The sequence below is a fragment of the Stenella coeruleoalba genome (genome assembly GCF_951394435.1).
Source record: "Stenella coeruleoalba genome assembly, chromosome: 7".
NCBI lineage: Eukaryota > Metazoa > Chordata > Mammalia > Artiodactyla > Delphinidae > Stenella > Stenella coeruleoalba.
Window position 1 is genome coordinate 116,762,514 of NC_137153.1, and position 23,433 is coordinate 116,785,946.

General features: G+C 42.9%; 1 protein-coding gene across 6 annotated transcripts in view; it reads right to left on the reverse strand.

Moving 5' to 3' along the window:
- FNBP1 (formin binding protein 1) overlaps positions 1 to 20,876 on the reverse strand; it is a 140,416-nt gene extending 119,540 nt beyond the window's left edge. For all 6 annotated transcript variants that reach the window (XM_079925862.1, XM_079925864.1, XM_079925863.1 and 3 more), the window contains exon 1: positions 20,618 to 20,876. In XM_079925862.1, the coding sequence (XP_079781988.1) occupies positions 20,618 to 20,641 (24 nt within the window). In that variant the 5' untranslated portion in view covers positions 20,642 to 20,876. The remainder of the gene's footprint in view (positions 1 to 20,617) is intronic.
- Between the last annotated feature and the right edge of the window lie 2,557 nt (positions 20,877 to 23,433).

Below are 23,433 nucleotides of genomic sequence, written 5' to 3' on the forward strand. Positions count from 1 at the left end.
CTGAAAATTCTGCCCCCTGAAAATCTGAAGTACGGACTTTATTTCAAGCAAGTAAGAATCATCTTTTGCTAGCTAGAAATAGTAAAATAATACATTAAAAAAGACAATCAAATCATCATATTTTTCCCCAGACAAAAGCCAACATACACCAGCCAAGCTGATTTTTTGGATTGAACTAACAATCAGATTGCACTGGTTTCATAAAAAGTCTTTATGAGTTTAACAGTGATTTTGGATGAAAGATACACCCATGGAGTGATTTAAGAAAATATTTTGGAATACCAATTTTGTAATTTGCTCTGATGTTTACTAAAATCAATGAGTAAAGTTCCAAAAGAGATCATTATGACTGCGCCATCTGGAGCCCAAACTGCCACACAAATTCAAATCTGACAGTAATTAACTGGAAAGAAATAAACAATACCATCCCTGCTTGTTTTGTTGTTTGTTTTGGTTTTCTGAATGATGGCTGGCCAGGAAGGAACCTCAAATTTTTCAAGTGGTCAAATGCACAATGCTGATTTTATCTCTATAAACACTGAACTATTTTAACAGGACCCCACTAGATTAAAAACAAAACAAAAAAGTCTACAGAACTTGAAAGTAACTACTACAAGTCCCTTATAAAGCTGTTCTGATGATTTGCCATTTAGGCAACAGAACTATGTTTTAATCATATTTCTCCATGTGGATACTAAAGGGGAAATCCCCGTTGGCTGTCAAAACCCTAGCATGACACACATGCCACGAACAGCAGTGATTCTGCCTAGGAGACAATGTCATATGTGCTTATTTTCACATCAGCAACATACATGAACACAGATTTTCTCATTTAATCGGGGGTACTTTAGAAATGCCCTCTAACTTTTCTTGTGTTAGGCATTTTTCCCCCTTTTTCGTTTACTAGGTGTTGTCTATTTGAGACTATTAGTGCAATAATAACTTTAAAACGACTGTTTCTGTAACACAAACTACCTCACGTCAACATAAAACCAAAGGGTACTAAGAATTTAGTAACAACACCAAACATTACCAATAGGAAGAGAGCATTACTATGCTATGCCAACTCAGCAGAGATAGAGTCCAATTCAAACCTTAAGTTTCTTGTACTCTGCTCTGAATGCCTTAACAGATTCAAGGGAGGTTAGCACTCCAGAACTTTGAAAAGCTGCCATTTTCTCAAGTGGCAGGCAGCCTTCAGCCCTTCATTCCCACTGCAGGAACAACAGAGAATATAAAACCCACTGGCCCCTGTAGATCGTGGGTGTCAGCATACAGCCAGAGTTAGTTCTAACATCCTCTATTACTGAGATGAATTAAAATCACTGTTAAATAGATTCCCATAGATTCCCACCTCTGTTTAAAAAAAAAAAAAGACTTCTCCAAAATAATCTCAAATTGCCGGCTACTTTTCCAAAGTGCTTCTGACCTAGCATAAAACTGGTCATTCAGAACAGATGGGTTTTTAGGTGTTGAAAAATTATGATAGCAATTTCTAGATATCTCATACCTATTCAACTTAAGGACAGCTGTCAGGTCTTTTCATACCCACCCCCTCGGCACCTCGCTCGGTGCCTTGCACAATGCATGTTTGTGGAAGTGAGTTATAACACAGGTAAACTGAATGATGTTTACGGTCAATCTAGCTATAGTGGCTTTAGAAAAAGAGAGAACCAAATAGTTATTTTCGGTCCCATGATGCAATTACAGTAAGGTGTGAAAAAGTCAACCTTGACAGCTCACTCTCAGTTCTATTCTCTTCTACTTCAGAACACTATCATTAGCCAATTTAACTGAAAGCCACTAAATACTGGTTTGGGTAGATAGCTTAACAACTGATTTGGTGAAAAATTAATTTTGCAGAGAGAACAGTTACCAGTTAATTTTTTGAGTTCAGTCTGATGTTGTGGGTGTATTTTTAAATAGCACCTAATATATCCTTAGAACCTTTTTTGCAACAAGAGTTCTTAGTCACTAAGGAGACTTCAAACATGACACAGCAATCCTTTAATTATTTGGAAAACATTTCTAGAACCCTTCTGAGAAGCCTAACTCAATTGTTTTATACGGTGTTTACAATGGATTTTAAAGACCAAGGAGCTTCCCAGATGAGCTGTTTGCCGTCTTAGAGATAACAAATATGCCCAGTACCAGTCTGTTTTTTTATCTTTTTTTCTTTTAAATTGAGGTGAAATTCACATAACATAAAATTAACAGCACTCGATTGTTGAGTGGATATCAAAACGTTTGATTACACACAGTTAGGGAAAACTCTTAATACGTGGCTGGTGAGAGCACAATTGTTAGACCCTCTTTGGAGGGTGGTTTGGTGATACTTATCTAAGTTCTTGGTATTTATCCTCCAAATATACTTACACGGATGTAAAATAACACATATAAGACTATTAATCTGTACTATGTTTAATAGGAAAATGTATTGAAGACAATTTAGTGACCATAGCAAATTTCAATATATCCATAGGATAGAATTTTATTTATTAAACAAGAATTAAGTTACATTAAGAAGAATGAGGAAAAAAAAAAAAAAAAAAGAAGAATGAGGCATGTATAGCACGGGAAATTATACTCAATATTTTGTAATAACCTATAAGGGAAAAGAATCTGAAAAAATATATATTATATACATATATGTATAACTACATCACTTTGCTGTACCCCTGAAACTAACACAACATCGTAAATCAACTATACTTGAATTTTTTTAAAAAAAGGAAAAAAGGGGGAAAAAAGAAGAAGAATGAGGCAGCTAAGGAAAACAAAACAAAACAAAACACCAAGATATTATAAGCGATAAAAGTAAGGTTAAAAAAAAGTGCGAATAGTATACTAACATTTGTATGGGGGGAGGGGCATCTGTTTATAAATGCTTGATAGCTCTCTGGAAGAATTCACAAAAAATTGGTAGCAGTGGTTGCCCCCAGGGAGGAAAAGAGGTATATGGTCTATTCAAATACATAAATAAATTCAAGACGTAAATAAGAAAGAAATCGTGCTTTTGAAATCATGACTTCTCCCCAGTTTGGCTGCTTTAACAGAGTCTTCTCTCATGGCTGAGCTCTCAGAGTTCATTTAAGCGTGGAAATGCGTGAAGTATATTACGGGGACAAAACGACACACAAGTAGGGTTGGCGGGAGGAGGTGAAGGGGCACGAAGCTACCCCGCGCAAGGGTATTCCTTGTGGAGGGCAAAGCTGGGACAAAGCAGTACAGAGCCCTGGGGGAGAAGCAGGCTGGTGCGCAGGATGGACTGAAAAGGCAGATGTGGCTGGAAGAGAGTGTCTAGGGGCACCGGGTAGGCAGACAAGGTAGAGGACTGTCTAAATTCAGCTTTTACTCTGAGCTGGTAAAGGCCTCCTTAGGTTTGGGCTCAGGTCCGCCCCTCACCCACTGCATAGGAGGTAACCCAGGTTCCTACATGTTCTCCCCACAGTACCCCTTGGAGTTGCCTACAGGATCCAAAGGATGGGTCATCTTTTTAAATCTGGGCATTTAGCATTTACTCAGTTTCTCTGAGCTCAACCTTCTATTGACATCAGCAAATCTTACATTCCCCCTAGCTAGTCTCTCTTTTCTCCCTTTCTTTCTTTATTTTCATCCCATATGAGATTGCCTGGTCCCTAGGACGGGCCCACAATTCAAAGATGACCAAGCAAATAGTGTAGAAAATCCTTTAATCTCCCTTTGAGATACTCTAGTCTCTGCCACATTGAAAAACCAAGTTAAGTATAATCTTCAGCTTGGCCTACATTTGCAATCATTTAACAGCCAGCCCCACACTCCAAGCATGTGACCTGAGTGTGGTCTATACCTCAAACAAACACGATTTATTTGTAAACAAACAGATCTTTTTACAGACTACCAGACATGGGTAACACCTAACTGAGCACTGCTGATAGAGGTAATCCTTTGCCCAATTCTGCAACTGACTCTGCAATTGATTAAAGTTTTTAATCTTCTTCTTCTTCTTTGGTCATAATCAAAGAATGTATAGATCTGCTTGAAATTATCAGAAACATTCTTTATCCCAGCTAACTCTTTCCAATGTCTTTCATCTAGCTGAGGGTTTCCTTCTCATCTAATTAGCTTTTCCTTCCACTTTCTCAATTACCAGCACTTCATAATCCAAAAATAATCCAGAAAGTAAAGAAAGAAGTCATCAACCTGCATTTCATTTCCATCAGGTGCCTGAATATTTTTATCTAGAAATGAAGCACGTGCCTAAAGTTTTTCTGGAATGGTCTTATTTATCTACCTTATTTACCTACTGATCTACCAAAGTGACAAAATAAATTAAACATCAAGCCTTTCAGGTTTCTCAGCCAAAAAGCTTTTGTTCAGCAAAACAGTCCCTGATATTTCTGCTTATAGTGTCATACCCAAGACATTCAATCCATGTACTGAGTGCCTGACAACTTAAGGAATGTGCCTAATGATTCTATTTCTGTGTCACTTTTTGAATTGTTGAAACTTCTACAAACCTCCTATTAACATTATTGGCATTTCTTTGGGCTACAGTGTGGGAACTATACATAAAATTTCTAAATAGAGTTTCTAGCCTTGGAAGTAGTTACTCTACCATAATTGACCTTGATGTAGTCTCCGTGTATTATGAATCAGTACTCCCGGGACACCCACTTCCAGTGTCAGTTGATCCTGGAACTCGGATTACCCTAGAACACTTGAGTTGAAGAGACTTGAGGTCATGCAGTCTAATTTACACCCAATTCACTGGTCATGTCTACAAAACCCCCAACAAAGAAGTATTCATTCAGTTTCTTCTCAACATGGAACCCAAGACGTGAACCCAAATATCACCACAACCAGCAACATACGAAGGTGAGTAACAATAGCCAATGCTCATAAAGCTTATTGGGTCGGACATTTAGTGCTCTAAGTATTCATTAACTCATTTAATGTTCTCAATAATCCCATAAAGCAGGCACTATTATTATCCCCATTTTACAGATGAAGGAACTGAGGTTAGATGACTTGTCCCAAATTACTCAGCTAGGTTCATCAGACTATGAACCAAGCAGTCGGCATCCAAACCCATGCTCTTGAACAATATGGCACTGACTAAACTGTAGAAATCTTCTAAGAATAAAACAAAAGAATTAAAAAATAAGCAGCCATTAGAGACTAGCAGCCCAAGTGTTCCACTCAGAGAGTGAAGACAGAGTGAGTAGCAGAGAGACAACGAGACCCGTATGCTTAGCTTTAGTCTGACAGATTCTCTGCCTCCAGAATATTGATTCTATTTCACAACTAAAGCTACAGAAATCATTGTGTTTTATTTGATATTTCTTCAAAAACACTTCTTTAGTGGATCAGCATGGCTTACATTTCAAAGGAGAGAAGATGAATTTTAGGGGGAAAAAACTAGAAAAACTATTTCTTACAAAAAGGATGGGCAATGAAATGTCCTCTTCTGTGGGTCAATGGCTATGACAATAATGTAGAAATTCTTGAGATTTTGTAAAGAATGACACAGCATCATCATAGTCAAAGTGTACAATCTTGTGACAAGAACCTTAGGACAAACTTAGTTTGAGGAGTTTACTTTCTCCTATAAGTCTTCATGTCAGAGCTTCTCACTTTCCTATTCCATCATCTTCAGAGAAAGTAAACATAGATACTTCTTGAATGTTCCCCAACTTTTCAATTTCTTATTTGAAGGGATTTCTTCAGAGAGAAAGTGATTTGATTTTATTTTTAAGAAAAGGACACATGGTAGCCCTATTCTTAAATAACTAAACAAGGATAGTAGTAGTATTATCTAGTCTGACATCCAAAGATATTGTTCTGGTTGTTATTGTATAAGAAATCAGCCCCAAAACTCAGCTGGACAGAACCATTTAATTATAGGTCAGCGATTTGACAGGGACAATTTGTCTCTGCTCCTCCGTGGCTGGGGCCCCAGCTGGAAAGGCTTGAAGGCTGTGGGGACTTGATTACGAGGGGGTACGATCATCTGGACACCCTTCACTCAGGCTGGCCGCTGATTACATCTGTTCGGCGAAACCTCAATTGGGTTGTCAGCTGGAACCCCTACAGTTGACTTCTCCGCATGGATTCTCTATGTGGGCTGCTTGGGCTTCCTAACAATATGGTGCTTGAGTTCTAAGCGGAAGCATCCCAAAAGAGCAAGGCAAAAGTGCATGGCATATTTATGATCCTGCTTCAGAAAGGATCACATGGCATCATATGGCACCATTTCACCATATTCTACCCGTCAAGGAAGTCACAGAGATTTGCCTAGGATCAAGGGGAAGGGATGTAAGCCCTCCCCTTCCCCTCAGTGGGAGGAGTCTCAACGTCACACTAGAAGAGCACGTGGAATTGGAGATACTGCTGTGGCCATCCTTGCAAAACAGAATCTGTCACACATATGAAGTAGAGCTCCCCCCAAAATCAGGTCAATTTGGTGATCTAGTATTGCCGATTTTAAACTATCTCCGAGAAATGTAAAGAGGAAAAGTAAGCAATATATCAGGTACGACAGAGATCTAAGTCAACGCAGTGTAAACTGAATAATTCTAAACATTTGCTAATCATCTCCAAAGCAAATAGGCAGCTTCCAAAGAAGTAAAATTGAAAATCTTAGACCGTCTGCAAAAACCTATTAAAATGATGCATGTGTGACATTAATTTCTAATTATTACCCAAAACTCACTACCCATCAGTGGCCATTTATTTTTATTTTTTCATTTACAAGTTGGTACATTAGTGTTATTTCTACACCTCTCGAAGCTTCAGGATCTGTTGATTATGCTCATATCACAATTTACAAAACCAATCAACTCTTAATAGTCTATGCCCCTCCTAACCTAAACCAAGTTTCCCATCATGATTCTCAGTAAGGCAAACAGTTCAGCAAACAGGGAGCACAGCCACTGTCCAAAAGGGCAACATATTATGACAGTTTTTCCAAGTGACAGAGTTCTAAAGTTAAATAAGAGTGCTTGCAGGAATATAACTATGGCAAGAGCTTAGAACTTTACCATTATAATTCTAGCTTTTCCTACTTACATTGGGTAATCAGATCCAAACAGACCCAAACAGCTTGGATCTGTTCCCGGAGCTCCAGATGCATACATTTAACCAGCTACTAGATACAAGATACTTAGATAGCTAATAGGCATCTTGCAAAATGTCCAGCACTAAAATTCTGTTCTTTTCCCCATCAACCCTAATCCTACTGTTTTCAGTCTCTCAAAGCCTTATTTTTCTCCATAGCATTTATCATTATTGTATACATTAGCTATACCCTTATACTTGCCTTTAGATCACATATATTAAGGCAAAATTTTTTTTTTCTGTGGTTTACTGCCATTTTCCCTTCGCCTAGAGCAAAGGGAAATATGCCTGGCATACAGCAGGTGGTCAATAATATTGTTGAATGAATTATGACTTATCTGGGTCCCTGAGTAAATCACAAGAAGAGAACCAAGGAATGAAGGGATAAAGGAATAAAGGGTACCTTAGAACGATTATGCTTGTAAGTGGTTGACAGGGTAAGAAAGTAGCTCCAAAATATTGCTAGATTTTAAATTTTTTGTAAAGAATAAAAATGAGCAAAAGCTGAGAATGTATTCATAGGAATCTCAGTGTTAAATCATGCTACCTAAGCCACATCAGAATTACCGAGGAGAGCTTTTAAATTTATTGATGCTCATTCTTGCCAGTTTGGGAAATGTTGGATGGAATCTCAGGGATGCAAGATGGAATAGAGATTAGAATTTAGAAGGTCTAAACATAACCAAAGGGACCTCCCTGGTGGCGCAGTGGTTAAGAATCCGCCTGCAGGGGACACGGGTTTGATCCCTGGTCTGAGAAGATCCCACATGCCAGCAGAGCAACGAAGTCCGTGCACCACGACTACTGAGCCTGCACTCTAGAGCCTGCGAGCCACAACTACAGAGCCCGTGTGCCGCAACTACTGAAGCCTGTGCACCTAGAGCCCATGCTCCACAACAAGAGAAGCCACCACAGTGAGAAGCTCCGCACCGCAAGGAAAGTAGCCCCCACTCGCCTCAACTAGAGAAAGCCTGTCCGCAGCAACGAAGACCCAGTGCAGCCAAACTATCTGTCTGTCTGTCTATCTAGCTGTATAACCGAATACCCTGTAGTCTGTCTAAAGAAAGGATAGATTAAAAGGAAAGGGAGGGCTTCCCTGGTGGCACAGTGGTTGAGAGTCTGCCTGCCAATGCAGGGGACATGGGTTCGTGCCCCGGTCCGGGAGGATCCCACTATGCTGCGGAGCGGCTGGGCCCGTGAGCCACGTGGCCGCTGAGCCTGTGCGTCCGGAGCCTGTGCTCCGCAGCGGGAGAGGCCACAACAGTGAGAGGCCCGCGTACAGGAAAAAAAAAAAAAAAAGGAAAGGGAATCACTACATAGCATCTGTAAAAACAGACTCTATTCTATCCTTAATGTAGATCTATCCCTCTAGAAGAGATAGATGCCTCAGGCTTCCATAGCTTGGTGTCACAAGCCATTAAATTCCTCCAACTCGATTTTCGTTTTATGCTCTCCAAGTAACTGTGTATAGAATTTAGCCTTCCACATAGATTAGCCTTCAGGGAAAAAATGTGCACTTCAGCAAATATGAATAGCTAGTCTCCTTATGGACATACTTCTCATTATAAATTTGAAACTTGCATTCTGGTTTGTGCATCAGTCTTGGGAGTTCGGTTAATGTGAGTCACCTCCAAGGCATACTGAAAATACCAACTCTGTTAGCTTAAAAGAGCTGAGGAACAGACACTGGTAGCCCTACCAAGGTTGTACTGAGCAGAAACAAAGAGAGGGCAAGAAAGAAAGAAGTGACTGTAGGTGTTGGTTTTGCATCCAACTGGAGAAAAAAACCCAAAAAAACCCGAGGCTGATATACTTACTACTTAACCCACTAGCCAGAGCAGTGAATTGACCTCATCCTGCCGATGCCCTGGCTCACCACTCACGATGTACACTGCCAGGTCTTCTCTCGGCATCCAAGACTCCTTAGCAATTCATTTTCATCAATTCTACCCTTATAAAAATGTGGAGGGGTACTCTCTGCTCTAACTCACAGGATTAATCCAATCAGCCAATTAGCCTAGTCTAGCCCGAAGCTATCTCCCTCCTTTCCAGTCCTGTCCACACGGCAGTAAGGAGACTGACAATCTAGCCCCATAGCAACTGCTTTCAGCAGTTCAAGCGTGGGTGCCTTGTATGCCCTCAAGGTAAAGCCACAGTCACCTGGTTTCAGCTACAGTCTACCTTTCCAGGCTCCTCTTCATGTGCTCGGCTCATTCTGGAGCTCTGTGTCCTGTTACACTTATAAGCCTTTGGACATGGCATCTACTCCCTCCTCCAGAAAGACTGTCTAGATCACCCTCCCAACCTGACCGCCTCCCTTCACCTGTGTAACTTATCAGTCCTTCAGGACACCATAGAGATGTCATTTCTTCCCCAACTGAGTTATACTCCTGTGTACAAGTTTCCACGTAGTTACCCTACCTTAGTCCTTGTCGCACTGTACTGCAACTTCCTATCTATGTTTCTGCCCCCCCGCCCAACTAGACTATAAGCTACTTGTAGGCAAGAACCATGTCTGGGCACTTAGTAGATGCTCAAAGAATAAATAGATACTTTGGACAAAAATATGGACATCTCAGTCATTCTCATCTCTCTTGTCTGATATAATTTTTATAATTTTGGTCTCTTCTTTTATGTACTAAAGTCACATTACTTGCCACCAACATCACCTATCCCTCTGCCAAAAACGGTAATGGCAACTAAGAATTACATGTATCCTGGGAATTCCCTGCAGTCCAGTGGTTAGGACTCTATGCTTTCACTGCCGTGGCTGGGGTTCAGTTCCTGGTCGGGGAACTAATAAGATCCCACAAGCTGAGCAGAGCAGCCAAAAAACAAAACAAAACAAAAAATTACATCTATCCTAAGATGATAGGGAGACTTTTCATGTACACTCTAGCATTGTTTGAAAATTGAACAATGCAAACAGATTGCTTTGCTAGTTTTAAAAATAAGTAAATTTTATTTTATTTTTAAAAATTTATTTATTTATTAATTTATTTTGGGCTGCACTGCGTCTTTGCTGCTGTGCCTGGGCTTTTCTCTAGTTGTGGCGAGCTAGGGCTACTCTTCGTTGTGGTGTGTGGGCTTCTCATTGTGGTGGCTTCTCTTTGTTGCGGAGCACGGGCTCTAGGCGCGTGGGCTCAGTAGTTGTGGCACACGGGCTTAGTTGCTCCGTGGCATGTGGGATCTTCCCGGACCAGGGCTCGAACCCGTGTCTCCTGCATTGGCAGGCGGATTCTTAACCACTGCACCACCAAAGATAAGTAAATTTTAAATTTAAAAATACAGTCATGCTGGGCTTCCCTGGTGGCGCAGTGGTTCGAGCCCTGGTCCGGGAGGATCCCACATGCCGCGGAGCAAATAGCCCCGTGAGCCACAACTACTGAGCCCGTGTGCCACAACTACTGAAGCCCACGTGCCTAGAGGCCGTGCTCCACAACAAGAGAAGCCACCGCAATGAGAAGCCTGCACACCTCAATGAAGAGTGAGGACTCACCGCAACTAGAGGAAGCCCGTGCGCAGCAATGAAGACCCAACGCAGCCAAAAATAAAATAAATAAAATAAAATTTTTTTAAAAATTCAGTCATGCTGAAAAATACAGTTTACATACATATACACACTCATGAAATACAAATGTCTTTGCCCAAACAACCATTGCCAGGCATTTCCATATATATCTGTCCTAACACAAATATTTTAAAACTTCTTAGTTCTCTTTGCTAAGAAGAAAACAATCTCAAACTAAGCTGATATGTAGAATAATTCATTAGCTGTCTCAAGCAGCAAATATCCAGCATTTGGGGGGAAATAATGTGACTTTGGTAGATTTTTTTTTTTTTTAATGGTATTAATAGTCAAAGAGAACTATCTCCCTCTGAGGGATAACATTTAAATTATCCCTTAAGTAGACCCAAGTATATTGCTAAAAAATTAGTATGGTTAGAGTTTTGCAGTGCATTTTATATTTTTTAAAAAAGGAAAAAGAAAAGAGATAAACATGCATAGTCTCCTATAATCCAGATTTCCTTTCCAAAGCACTGATTTCCAGGCACTTTCCTACTATTAAGTTATTTTATTTTATGGTTAACATGAAAACAGAATTTTAAATCAAAGGACAGACTGCACTGTGCAAACTAGAATTGCTCATTTTTCACAAGTCCCAGTTCCAGCAGGAGAGCTCTGCAATTTGTTCTCAAGGAACAGGATTTTTTTTTTTCCTTTAACCCTCCCCTAGACTCTCCTAAGTACTTCCCCATCACCTCTCATCCAACAGTCTCAAAGCACTTCACAGACAAGCACTGATCTTTATGCTTTCTGTGGAGCCGAAGGCGAGCATCACCACATCACTTTATAGATCGGGAAAAAGGAGGAGCAGAGATGAAGACTTGCGGGACACTAATAAATGCTGGATGAGGCAAGCCACACGGCCCCGGCTTAGCCCTTCCAGGCTGTCTCGTCCACCTGCGTGGGCCCACGCCATTTCTCCCAAGGACCGGTCGGGTATTTTAATGCATTCCAGGAACCCACTCTCAGTTTGGGTTGTGCAAATAGAAATACGAGGGGAATAGCTTCCTGTAAAGGTGCCAAGTTTTCTTTTGCTATTGATATGAAAGGAAATATTTAGTTTCCTGTTTCTCAAGAACCAAAACTTTGAAGCCCTGCATGGGACAGCCAGAGCACCCCCAAAGTGGTCAATATCTAATTCTCTTTGTTTCATCTCAATTTCATTAAAAATACTTTTCACCAAGACATAATTTTGTTAGACCCCCAAATCAGAAAATTGATATTACTCTTACTATTTAATACCTTTACAAATTAATTTATTTAAATTAAAAAGAAAAAAAAACTCCGGACTTAAAGGAATGGGGGGAAATCACTAGACATATATGAAACACCTGCTAGAACAGATGCTTCATTCATAATAGTTTCTGTTGCGTTTACAGCACGGTACTGTGAGTCATTGGTTCTTAATGATTCTCGGTGTGAGTAACATGAAATGTTTTAGAAAGCAAAACCTCCGTCAGTGGTAGGGGAAATATGAGTAATGGGGAAAAGAGGGGTTACGAGCTACTAACACAGAAGACGAATTTTTTTAAAACAACATTTGTTTAGTGTTGGGAAAAAAATATTTAAATTCTAGCACTAGCATTCACTGTTTGGGTGGGTCTGGTCTATAAAATGGAAATAAACTCACAGGGTCCTTGTTAGGTTATGAAAGGATGCATTTAAATACCCCAATCAAGGTGTGTCAAGCACTTAACAAGTTGGTTCTCTTCCGTTTTCATACTTTAAAAGATGGAGGGAGAATTTGGGTTCTATGCATGATTCCTCAGAAAGGGAGGGGGCAGAACAGTATTTATTACAGTGTGTGGCGGGGGAGACTGAGGGCTCTAAAAAACCATGTGGCGGCAAAAAGATGAAACAAGAATGCCAAAGATATTGATAATATTGAAGTTGGGTGATGAGTACGTAGGGGTTCATCATATTCTAAGTATGTGTGAATATTCCTATAATAAAAACTGCAAACAATAAAAATACATTCTGATGGTATTAACTGAAAAAAAAAGGACGAGAAGGAGAGCTCTAGAGTCCCAGACATGGGATTGAATCTCTGCTTTCTACTCTGTGAACTTGCTAAGTTATTTTACCGTTCTGTGCTTCAATTTCCTCTCTTGTAAAAGGGGATAATGAGGATGTGGCCATTGCAGAGATGTGCCGCTCAGATCCTTCTTCCAGAAAGGACTCCCTGCCCAGCTGGTTAGCGGACAGCCTCCTTTAGGGTACGGTCTGCTATTTATCTTATTTATTTATTTTTGGCTGCATTGGGTTTTCATTGCTGCGCGCGGGCTTTCTCTAGTTGCGGCGAGCAGGGGCTACTCTTCATTGTGGTGCGTGGGCTTCTCACTGCAGTGGCTTCTCTTGTTGCGGAGCACGGGTTCTAGGGTGCACGGGTTTCATAGTTGTGTCACGCAGACTCAGTAGTTGTGGTGCACGGGCTCAGTTGCTCCACAGCATGTGGGATCTTCCCAGACCAGGGATCGAACCCATGTCCCCTGCACTGGAGGGCAGATTCTTAATCACTGTGCCACCAGGGAAGTCCTAAGAAATAATTCTTATTAAAAACGTCATGCCAATGATTAGAATGGTGTGTTCAAAGTTTTAAAAAGAAATCACAATATAGCTAATGTGATATTATAGTTTAAATGTGAACAGGTTTTAATAACTTTTGCAGGAAGAAATTGGAAGTTTCATCTGTTTTGCTGTTGGCAGTGGTGGTATGAATACAGTGCTAGTATTAAGCAATTGAAGTTGTTAAGATTTACATAGCCCATCGACAGACGAATGGATAAAGAAGATGTGGTACATATATACAATGGAATATTACTGAGCCATAAAAAGGAATGAAATTGGGTCATTGGTAGAGACATGGATGGACCTAGAGACTGTCATAAAGAATGAAGTAAGTCAGAAAGAGAAAAACAAATATTGTATATTAACGCATATATGTGGAATCTAGAAAAATGGTACAGACGAACCGGTTTGCAAGGCAGAAATAGAGACACAGATGTAGAGAACAAATGTATAGACACCAAGCGGGGGAAGGCGGGGGGCTGGTGGTGGGATGAATTGGGAGATTGGGATTGACATATATACACTAATATGTATAAAATAGATAACTAATAAGAACCTGCTGCATAAAAATAAATAAATTTAAAAAATTAAAATTAAAAAAAGAATTACATAATTTTTTTTTTCTTTTTTTTTTGGCTGTGTTGGGTCTTCATTGCTGTGCATGGGTTTCCCATTGTGGTGGCTTCTCTTGTTGTGGAGCACGGGCTCTAGGCACAAGGGTTTCAGTAGTTGTGGCACACAGGCTCTAGAGCACAGGCTCAGTAGTTTTGGCACACAGGCTTAGCTGCTCCATGGCATGTGGGATCTTCCCGGACCAGGGCTCAAACCCGTGTCTCCTGCATTGATAAGCAGATTCTTAACCACTGCGCCACCATGGAAGTCCTGAGTTACATAAATTTAGCATAAACTTTACAGATGAGGCTTATGAGTTAAAAGAATCAATATTAAAAAAAAAAGAATCAATATTAAAATCTTTTATATTCCCAACTAACTCTTTAATACAATATACATATTTGGCCCTTTATGACTTTTTAATTTTTTTTACCTAGACACATCACCAGGCTCAAGCTAGTATGACTATGTATTACTAAATCAGGAAACAAATATTGCATTACAGACACTAATTCCAGAAGACTTCACACCCACATTCCAAAATCTAATTAATTTCCCAGGGCATACGTGTATGCTTGGTAGCTTGCAATTTTTAAGTGTCAAAATAAAGCCTTATTTTTAAATGTGGGTGGTGTTGATGAAACTAGTATGAGTAATACTTGCAGGAAACACAATATTAGCTTTAGCAAGGAAGTGGGTGATATTTGAATAGTCCTTCAAAGAGGCACTTTCCATGTCGCACCAATGTAAAGCAAGAGTTCTAATGTGGTCACATGGTAAGCACAGACAAAACCCCTTACCGTGCTTGACACACAGTTTTACCTACCAAAAATGCAATGTTCAGGATGATATCTAAGTATAAAGTGAAGGCAACAAGCTGATGGGTAAATTTCCAACCATAGAATCGCCTGACCACCCCTGTTTTGTTTAATATCTACTAACCAGAGAGACAAATATCATATCACTTACATGTGGAATCTAAAAAAATGATACAGATGAACTTATTTACAAAACAGAAATAGACTGGGGGTTCCCTGGTGGTCCAGTGGTTAGGACTTGGTACTTTCAATACTGTGGGCCCGGGTTCAATCCCTGGTCGGGGAACGAAGATCACGCATGTCCCGAGCTGCACGGCACAATAAATAAATAAAGACAAACAAAAACAGACTCACAGACATAGAAGACAAACTTCTGGTTACCAAAAGGGAAAGGGGGGGGCGGGGAGGGATAAATTAGGAGTTTGGGATTAGCAGATACAAACTACTATATATCAGCAAAAAAGATAAACAAGAAGGACCTACTGTATAGCACAGGGAACTATATTCAATATCTTGTAATAACTTATAATGAAAAAAATGTGAAAAACAATATATATATATCACTGAATCACTTTGCTGTACACCTGAAACATTATTTTTTGTTTGTTTGTTTTTGGGTTTGTTTTTTTTTTTGGCGGTACGCGGGCCTCTCACTGTTGTGGCCTCTCCCGCTGCGGAGCACAGGCTCCGGACGCGCAGGCTCAGCTGCCATGGCTCACGGGCCCAGCCGCTCCGCGGCATGTGGGATCTTCCCAGACCGGGGCACGAACCCGCGTCCCCTGCATCGGCAGGCGGACTCTCAACCACTGCGCCACCAGGGAAGTCCCTGAAACATTATAAATCAACTACACTTCGATTACAGAAAATAGAGATTAAAAAATAAACTAATTTTAAAAAATCTACTAACCAGAAAAGACTGTGCAAACCCTGTTTTAATAGAGAGGCAGGGACGACAGAATTAAACTTGATTTGGTCTATTTTTTGAGGCAGTTCTGCTCTGCTCACCGAAGTGCCAAGAGTGATGTCTCCCCTGTTGGTCTTGCCATGTTTATCCCAAACAGAAATCTCTGAAGGATTAAAGAAGAAGGAGCAGGAGAAGAGCTATGAACTGTTGTTAGTACTCTACTCCATTTAGTACTGGGCAGTAAGAAGAGGTACTAATTCTCCAAATCCTGCAACTATTAACAGTCCATTAGGGCTTCCCTGGTGGCGCACTGGTTAAGAATCCACCTGCCAATGTAGGGGACACAGGCTCGAGCCCTGGTCCAGGAAGACCCCACATGCTGTGGAGCAACTAAGCCCGTGTGCCACAACTACTGAGCCTGTGCTCTAAAGCCCACGGGACACAACTACTGAAGCCTGAGAGCCACAACTAGTGAAGCCTGCATGCCTAGAGCCCGCGCTCCGCAACAAGAGAAGCCACCGCAATGAGAAGCCCGCACACCGCAACTGGGCAATGAAGACCCAACACAGCCAAAAATAAATAGATTAATTAATTAATTTAAAAAATTATTTTAAAAAAAGGTCTAGAGGGACTTCCCTGGCGGTCCAGTGGTTACGACTCCTCACTTCTGAACTAAGATCCCACAGGCCGTGCAGTGTGCCCCCTGCCCCCCAAACAGAGATCTAGACTGTGTATTTGTGAGGAAGCAGCATAAATCTCTGGACCTTCTGCTCAATTTTGCTGTGAAACTATAACTGCTCTAAAAAATAGTCTATTTAAAAAAAAACGGTGCCTAGAATTATTTTTTAAAAAATGTTTACAACTGCCAAAGTGCAGAAAGGCATTAAAACTACGCTCCCATTACTTTAAAACAGCAAATGTTAAAACAAAATGAAAAAAAGGATTCATTCATTTATTCAATAAATATTTCTTTCTTTCTTTTTTTTTAATATATATTTTTATTTTTGGCTGCACTGGGTCTTCGTTGCTGCCCGCGGGCTTTCTCTAGCTGCAGTGAGCAGAGGCTACTCTTTGTTGTGGTGCTCGGGCTTCTCATTGCGGTGGCTTTTCTTATTGCGGAGCATGGGCTCTAGGCGCATAGGCTTCAGTAGTTGTGGCAGGCGGGCTTCAGTAGTTGTGGCACGCGGGCTCAGTAGTTGTGGCTTGCAGGCTCAGTAGTTGTGGCGCCCGGGCTTAGTTGCTCCAGTCCCTCAATTGGTCCAGTCCCTTAGTTGCTCCAGTCCCTCAATAAATATTTCTTGAACTCCCGACTGTGAGGCAGGCATTGTTCCTGGTCCAGTTGGTAGACAACTCTTTCACTGCTGCCTCTTAAAGGTGCACACCACAATCAATGTCATTATATTCAACAAATTGTGGAATGCACATTATATGCCTGACACTGTCCTAAAAACGTAGGTTTAAGAAAAAAAATTAAGTACAATCAACACAGGTGGCTTAACATAGTAATATGTTAACCAATATGTATTATTCGGGTCTCTCTGTTTGCTTTCTTGCTGTCATTATTTTGGGCTACTCCATTTCTCATTAGCACCAAAAGAAAGATGGCAGAGAGGACACTAGGAGATAAAGGTAGATTCTATCACTGAGTAAATTTTTAGCCACAAAGAGTAGAACAGTTATAAGGAAAGCTAAAATTTCCAATGGACTTTTTCTTACTTCACATTAATGATCAAGCTTACAAAAAGTTGAGCTGACACTTCAGTAACTTCTCACTTCTTTCTAACATGTAGGTACAAAACCAAAAAAAAAAAAATTCAAATGTAAGAAATTCTTGCTTTGCCATTTCTCCAATGACCAGTCACAATTTCAACAAGTCAGTGAAAACTATTCAGCCTATTAACATGACTTTTTAAACAAAGTCTTGAGTAAATGCATTTTGGTTAATTTTGGTACAGAAACAATTTTACCCTAATCACTTTAAACCAGCCATTTATACTTTGTTATAACTTCTGATATAAAATAGAAAGCCCCTATTTTAATACAATCTAATCCAATAAGTTATTACCAATTATGGGTTTTGAGTCCATTTTTATGATTGCCTGATAACTTCCTGACATTTCATGATTTCTCAAAAACGTCCTAGGATATCAAAGTTTATGCCTATGGAGAGGTTAAAAAAAAAAAAAAAGGAGAAAAGAGAACGGTTTTACTCTGTCTACAAAGCAGGATGTGGCTAAGAACAGGCCTTTAATGTAAAGTGCATGTTAGAAACCTGTCGTTTTGAAAAGCCTGCATGCACATTGGCTGGCATCCTAAAATGTGTGCGAAACTTGATGGTATTTGTGAAGGTCTATGAAAGCTGCAAACACCTATTACAAAGAACTCGTGGCTACGGAACCAGAGCTCCTTCTCTCTCCATATGGAAGCATCATTCTGCCAAGTTAGGCCTGAGCACCCCATCATTATCTCATTACCTATGTGCATGATCCCCACAGCCACCATTCAAGGAAAACCCTCAATCACAGCCCTGCCAGGCTGCCCATTGCTGCCCAACACACCACACAACGCTGAGTCTCTCACCACCAGAGAACTGGAGGTTTATTTTTCAGAATCTTTCATTATTCTAATTTTTTAAAAATCTCAAATATTAATAAAACAAGGCAACTGGAAACAGACATTTCGTTCCCCTTCTACTTCGTGGAATTTAAACTCAGATTTTGCACTTCTCTTAGCACAAATTATGTGATCATTCTTTTCCCTCTATTAACCTCCAAGCCACTCAAGGGCAAAGGGCAATACTCTACTGGAATGCCTTTTTCTTTTTTTTAACTCTTCGCTGACATATACTTGTATAGAGACAACGGATGAGTCATTCTTCCTCATAAACTTAAACACAAGTGAAAAAAATTCTCAATTAGTTTACACACCTTCTCCCTTAAAAGTCTTTTCCAATTATTTTCACTGTAGGAAATTTCAAGCATAGACAGTAGAAAGCATGGTATCACAAGTCCTCCTGTACCCATCACCCAGCTTCAACAATGACCAACTCCCAAGCACGTTCCCTTCATCGACATCCCCATCCACTACCACCCCAAATTCTTTTGAAGCAAGTCCAAGATTTCCTTTCATTCATATATATTCCAGTTCCGACTGATTTTTAACAACTTCCTGTCTTTGCCTTCCTTCCCACCCTCTACCTCCAAAAAGAAGTGTACAGAATACAGGTGATTGTAGCTATTTAACTGGTTTTCTTCTCTTAGCTACCCCCCTCTTCTGGATCACCTTCTATAACGTTCACCAACATCACCGTGAAGTGCCCACCATTGTGTTCAGTTCCTTTAACTACAGCCTATTTCACTCAGAAATATATTGTATTCCCCCACCCCAATAATTCCTTTCTCTAGTTTGAACAAGTGAAAAAAAAAATCGTGCCAAATTTTCTATTCTCTTGATGAAAAATTACTTCTGATTTGTTCCCCTCATCCCAGAAAAGGTAAAAAGAGCCAAATGGAGTGGAGAAGGAATAGAAGAAGACAGAAATTCAACACTTAAAATGGTAGATTCCGCCTAATTGGCCGTGTGTAAATACTTAAAACCATGTGTTACTTTATTTTTTAAATGAATATTTGTAAACATCAGTCGAAAATTGGAGTCCCTTTTGATAGAGGATGTTTATAAAATGAGTTATCTTCATGTAAGGGAGCTATTGCCTTCAGGATTTGGGTTTTAATACCAGTGGCTGTTTCTGAGCCTAAGAAATGGTTATGTAAAAACAATTAAAGCAAAAAAAAAAAAAAAATTAAGGGAGGATGCGCTGTTTCTATAGCTGCTCTAACCTTGTTTTATTTTGACGTGAGGTTTCCTCGCCTCAGCTCAGAGAGCAGCCACCACCCCACGCTTTCTCCTCCACGCCCTTTACAAATGGGATTCCGATGGGAGGCACTTTCGAGTTCATCATGGGAAACGTCTCATCTTGAGAATACTTCAGGGCGATAATTGAGATTTCATCTACTCCTCCCTCTGGACTCTGCTCTGCCCATCCCTTGCCTAGTGATTGCCTCAGGAATCCAGAGGAAGGCAGGGAAACAAGCTCCAGTCCACAAGCCTCTGCCTCTCCTCCCCGAGGACGGCCTGTGCACCGCCTTGGCATCCTCCTGTCGCCTTGGTCCGGGGAGAGGAGCTTCCAGACGGCACGCTACTTGTTTATCCATCCGCGCCCCAGGTTAAGAATCCCGGCGGGGCGCTCCCTACCCCAGTTTAGACTCTTTCCTCTGAGCAGTTAAAAAATATAAAATCTACCCCGCGAATGCCTCTTCCTGAAGGTGATAACACCAGATCTCCCTCTAACTCCGACTACTTTCCTCTCCAGGCCAAACGCCGCAGTCCCCACATCAAATCGAGGATCTGAGCTGCCCCTCAAAAAATCACAAGTGCACCCCTAGACCACCACAGTGCAAACGTCCTCGCCACTAGGAGGAAGACACCAGTTCTCGCCCCTGCGCCCCAAAACCCAAGACCCGGGACCGGCCCCGCCTGGGCCGCCCCGCCCCCCGGAGGAGCGCCCGACCCTCCCGCACCTCCACGAAGAGAAAGCAGTCGAGGACCTCGGGTCTGGGCGCCGAACACCGAACGCAGCCCTGAAAATCCCCGGGCCTCCACGCCCCCATTGGGTCGGCCCGCGACGCATCGGTTACTCGCTCCGGGGGATTAAGGTTCTTCCCAACACACACCGCTGGCCTCGGGGCGCCGAGGAGAGGGAGTCCCGCCCGCGCCTCCGGCTCAGGCCGCGGGGGGACCCTGATCCGAACCCCCTGCTCGGGCCGCCGGGGACCCACCCCAGCGCCCCTCACCTCCGAAGGGCGAATCTGGCTCGCACCTCCTGCTCAAGCCAAGGCCGACGAGAGGCTCCCGTACCAGCGCCTACCCCCAGGCCGCCGGGACCCCGACCAGCGCGCGGTCGCCTCCACCCGGGCAGCCCGGCCCGCGCCCCGCGCCCAGGCGCGCCAGGCACCTTCCCCAGCATCCCGGCGGGCCCAGCCCCTCACTCACCCAGAGCTCGGTGCCCCAGCTCATGGTGCAGGGGGCGGGAAGGGGCGCGCCGCGCGGCAGGCGCGGCTCTCCAGTCCCCCTCCCAGGCGATCCCTTCGCCCCTCGAGATCCCCGCGATCGAGGAAAGCCCGTGCCCGCGCGGTCGCCGCCTCCTCCGGCTCGCCGCTCCTCGCCTTGAGTCTCCTCGGCGGCTCCTCCTCCCCTTCGCTCCTCAGCAAAATGGCCCGAGGAAGCAGCAGCCGCGGTCGCCGCAGCGCCCGCCAGCCCGCCCGCCCCACAGCCGGAGAGCAAGGGGCGGGGGAGGGGCGGGAGGGGCGGGAGGGGCGGGGGAGGGGCGGGAGGGGGCGGGACTGCACGCCGGGGGCGGGGTCGGCCTGACAGCTCGCGCACGCGCGCGCCCCGCCCCCGGCCCCACCTCCCCCTAGGGGCCCTCCGCCCCGCCCACGTGGCCCGGGGGTCCGGAAGGACCCGGAGGGAGGAGGGGGGACCGCCGGGACTTGGAGGCCCGGACCTTCCCCCCCAACCCCCCCGATTTTTTTTTATTACTTATTAGCAACCACACTCTCTGCTCTTAGGACAACCACTCGCCTTTGAACATAGCCGGCCCCTGTTATTACGGGTGCTCTGCAGAGGCCTGAGGTTGCTCCCCTGCGCCGACCGCCGCTTTGAATTTCAGGACCATACTTTTCCCTGGCAGCCATTCACACCGACAGGAGTTCGCTCGCATGGTGTTTCCCCACCGCTCGGCAACCGTGGAGGCCCGAGGAGCCTTGCAGCCTTGCGCGGTGGGAGTGGGGCCTGGTACGGTGCTGTCTGTGTACTGCACACAGAGGGACGTCGAGGCAAAGAGCGGCCAAACAGCTTAGAGTTTGATTCCTGGGGAAGGAATCCAGGGGCGCACAACCAGTGATTTCTAATCTCTGAAACCAGTGATTTCCAACTTGTTCGGCCAAGAAACTCTCAGACGTGAAATCACGTTGCCGCTTAGTGGGTAAAAGGAAAGTCGCTGGGTCCACAGATAACGCGTTTGGTTCCAATCCAGCCTCCCGCACTTACTAGCTGGGTGGCCTCCGACAATGCCTCCACCTCTAGAAGCTCAGAGCCCTCGCCTGACAAATGGAGTTATTTAATAACGTAGCCATCTTGCCATGTGCTGGCGAGGATCAAGGAAATGAGCACCTGTTACCTGGCCTGTTGTTGGTAAACTGAGCTCATCTTTCAGTAGATACGGACTCCTTTTTCTCTGTATTTGGAGGGTCTACACAAATAACATTCCAGGAATGGAGAATTGCTTGAGTTCCAACTCCTTCCTCTGAATCAGTAGGCCTTTTCTCCCCAACTTTTCTTTCTTCCTCAGCTAATGCTACTGACTTTTCTGAATAACTGTGGACTCCTAAAATGGGCTCCATTTTAGAAATATTTCACAGTGGTGCATCTCTCCAGTCCCACTACACCCAGCCTCAACCAGCTTATTCTCCACGAGAGGGTGGAGCAAGGGTGGTGTTTTACTCTTGCAGATAAACCAAGTTCTACTTCCTTTGTTGGACAGAATTACAATAAATTTAAACTGTCAAAACTGTTTTGGTCTTTTTTCAGTTACAAGTTCCCTCCATCCCCTTGTTTTTAGTGTGTGTATTTAAATATTTTGTTCTCAGTTACCAGGTCTGGGAACTCTTTACCCAAGCCTGCTAGATGTGTAACAATCAGAACTGCCATCCACTTATCTCCCAAGGTAGATTAATAGCCAGAGTGAGTTGGAGGGGTTAGAAATGCAAACAATACTGCACAGTTTAGTTGGCTATTTGGAAATGGTAAGTGAAATGCAGATCATCTAACAAGACCCTGCCTCAGTATTCACCTCAATTTCCCTTCCTACCAAGGTTTAATATTTTTTCAAGTACACTTGACTGCCTTCTAGAAGACTTCTCAAAACCAGAGTGACCACTTGTGAAAAGATGCTAATCAGGAGGAAAAGCAACCTGCTGCTCTAAAGAAGTGAAAGAAGGGGGACAAAGAGGAAGGGACGGCAGAAAAAAAAAGAGAGAAACCATATTAAAAGGAAACCTTTGGGGCTTCCCTGGTGGCCCAGTGGTTGAGAGTCCGCCTGCCGATGCAGGGGACACGTGTTCATGCCCCGGTCCGGGAGGATCCCACATGCCGCGGAGCGGCTGGGCCAGTGAACCATGGCCGCTGAGCCTGCGCGTCCGGAGCCTGTGCTCCTTAACTGGAGGGGCCCCAGCAGTGAGAGGCCCGCGTACCGCAAAAAAAAAAAAAAGAATACATGTAAAATGCTTAGCACGTGAGGGCACAAGTATTGGTTCCCTTTCCTTTCCTCTTGTTTTCTGGAGGATTTTTACTTCCTCTATCAAGTAAAGCAATCCTTTAAAGCACTTCTGATGCAGCAAGACAGACTGCCTGAACTACAATTGATTGGCGGTTGTCTATTGGTGAAGTACTCTTCCTAATGAAATTCTGAAGATTTTTTTTTTCCGTTAAAATAGCTTCCATCAGTTTCTAGCTTTAAATTCTCCATTTACTTATCATTCAAACTCTAGTGGAAAAAGCTAAAGTGGGATAAAAGTAGGAACTCTGTGGTGAGTAGAATCTTAAAACTGAAACCAATTTTTGTACCTGATAGTGGAATTCCCCTGAAGTTCTATAAAGATGTGCATAAAATCAGGAAAAACCAGCTGTATGTGGCTGAGCAAGTTACACACTGTGCCACCAAACTGAGGAGTAGTGAATTGGAAATTTTTCTGCAGCCTGCAGGATTCAAGATGGGTCAGAGCCTAGCTTTTCCAAGATCACTCTCTGCA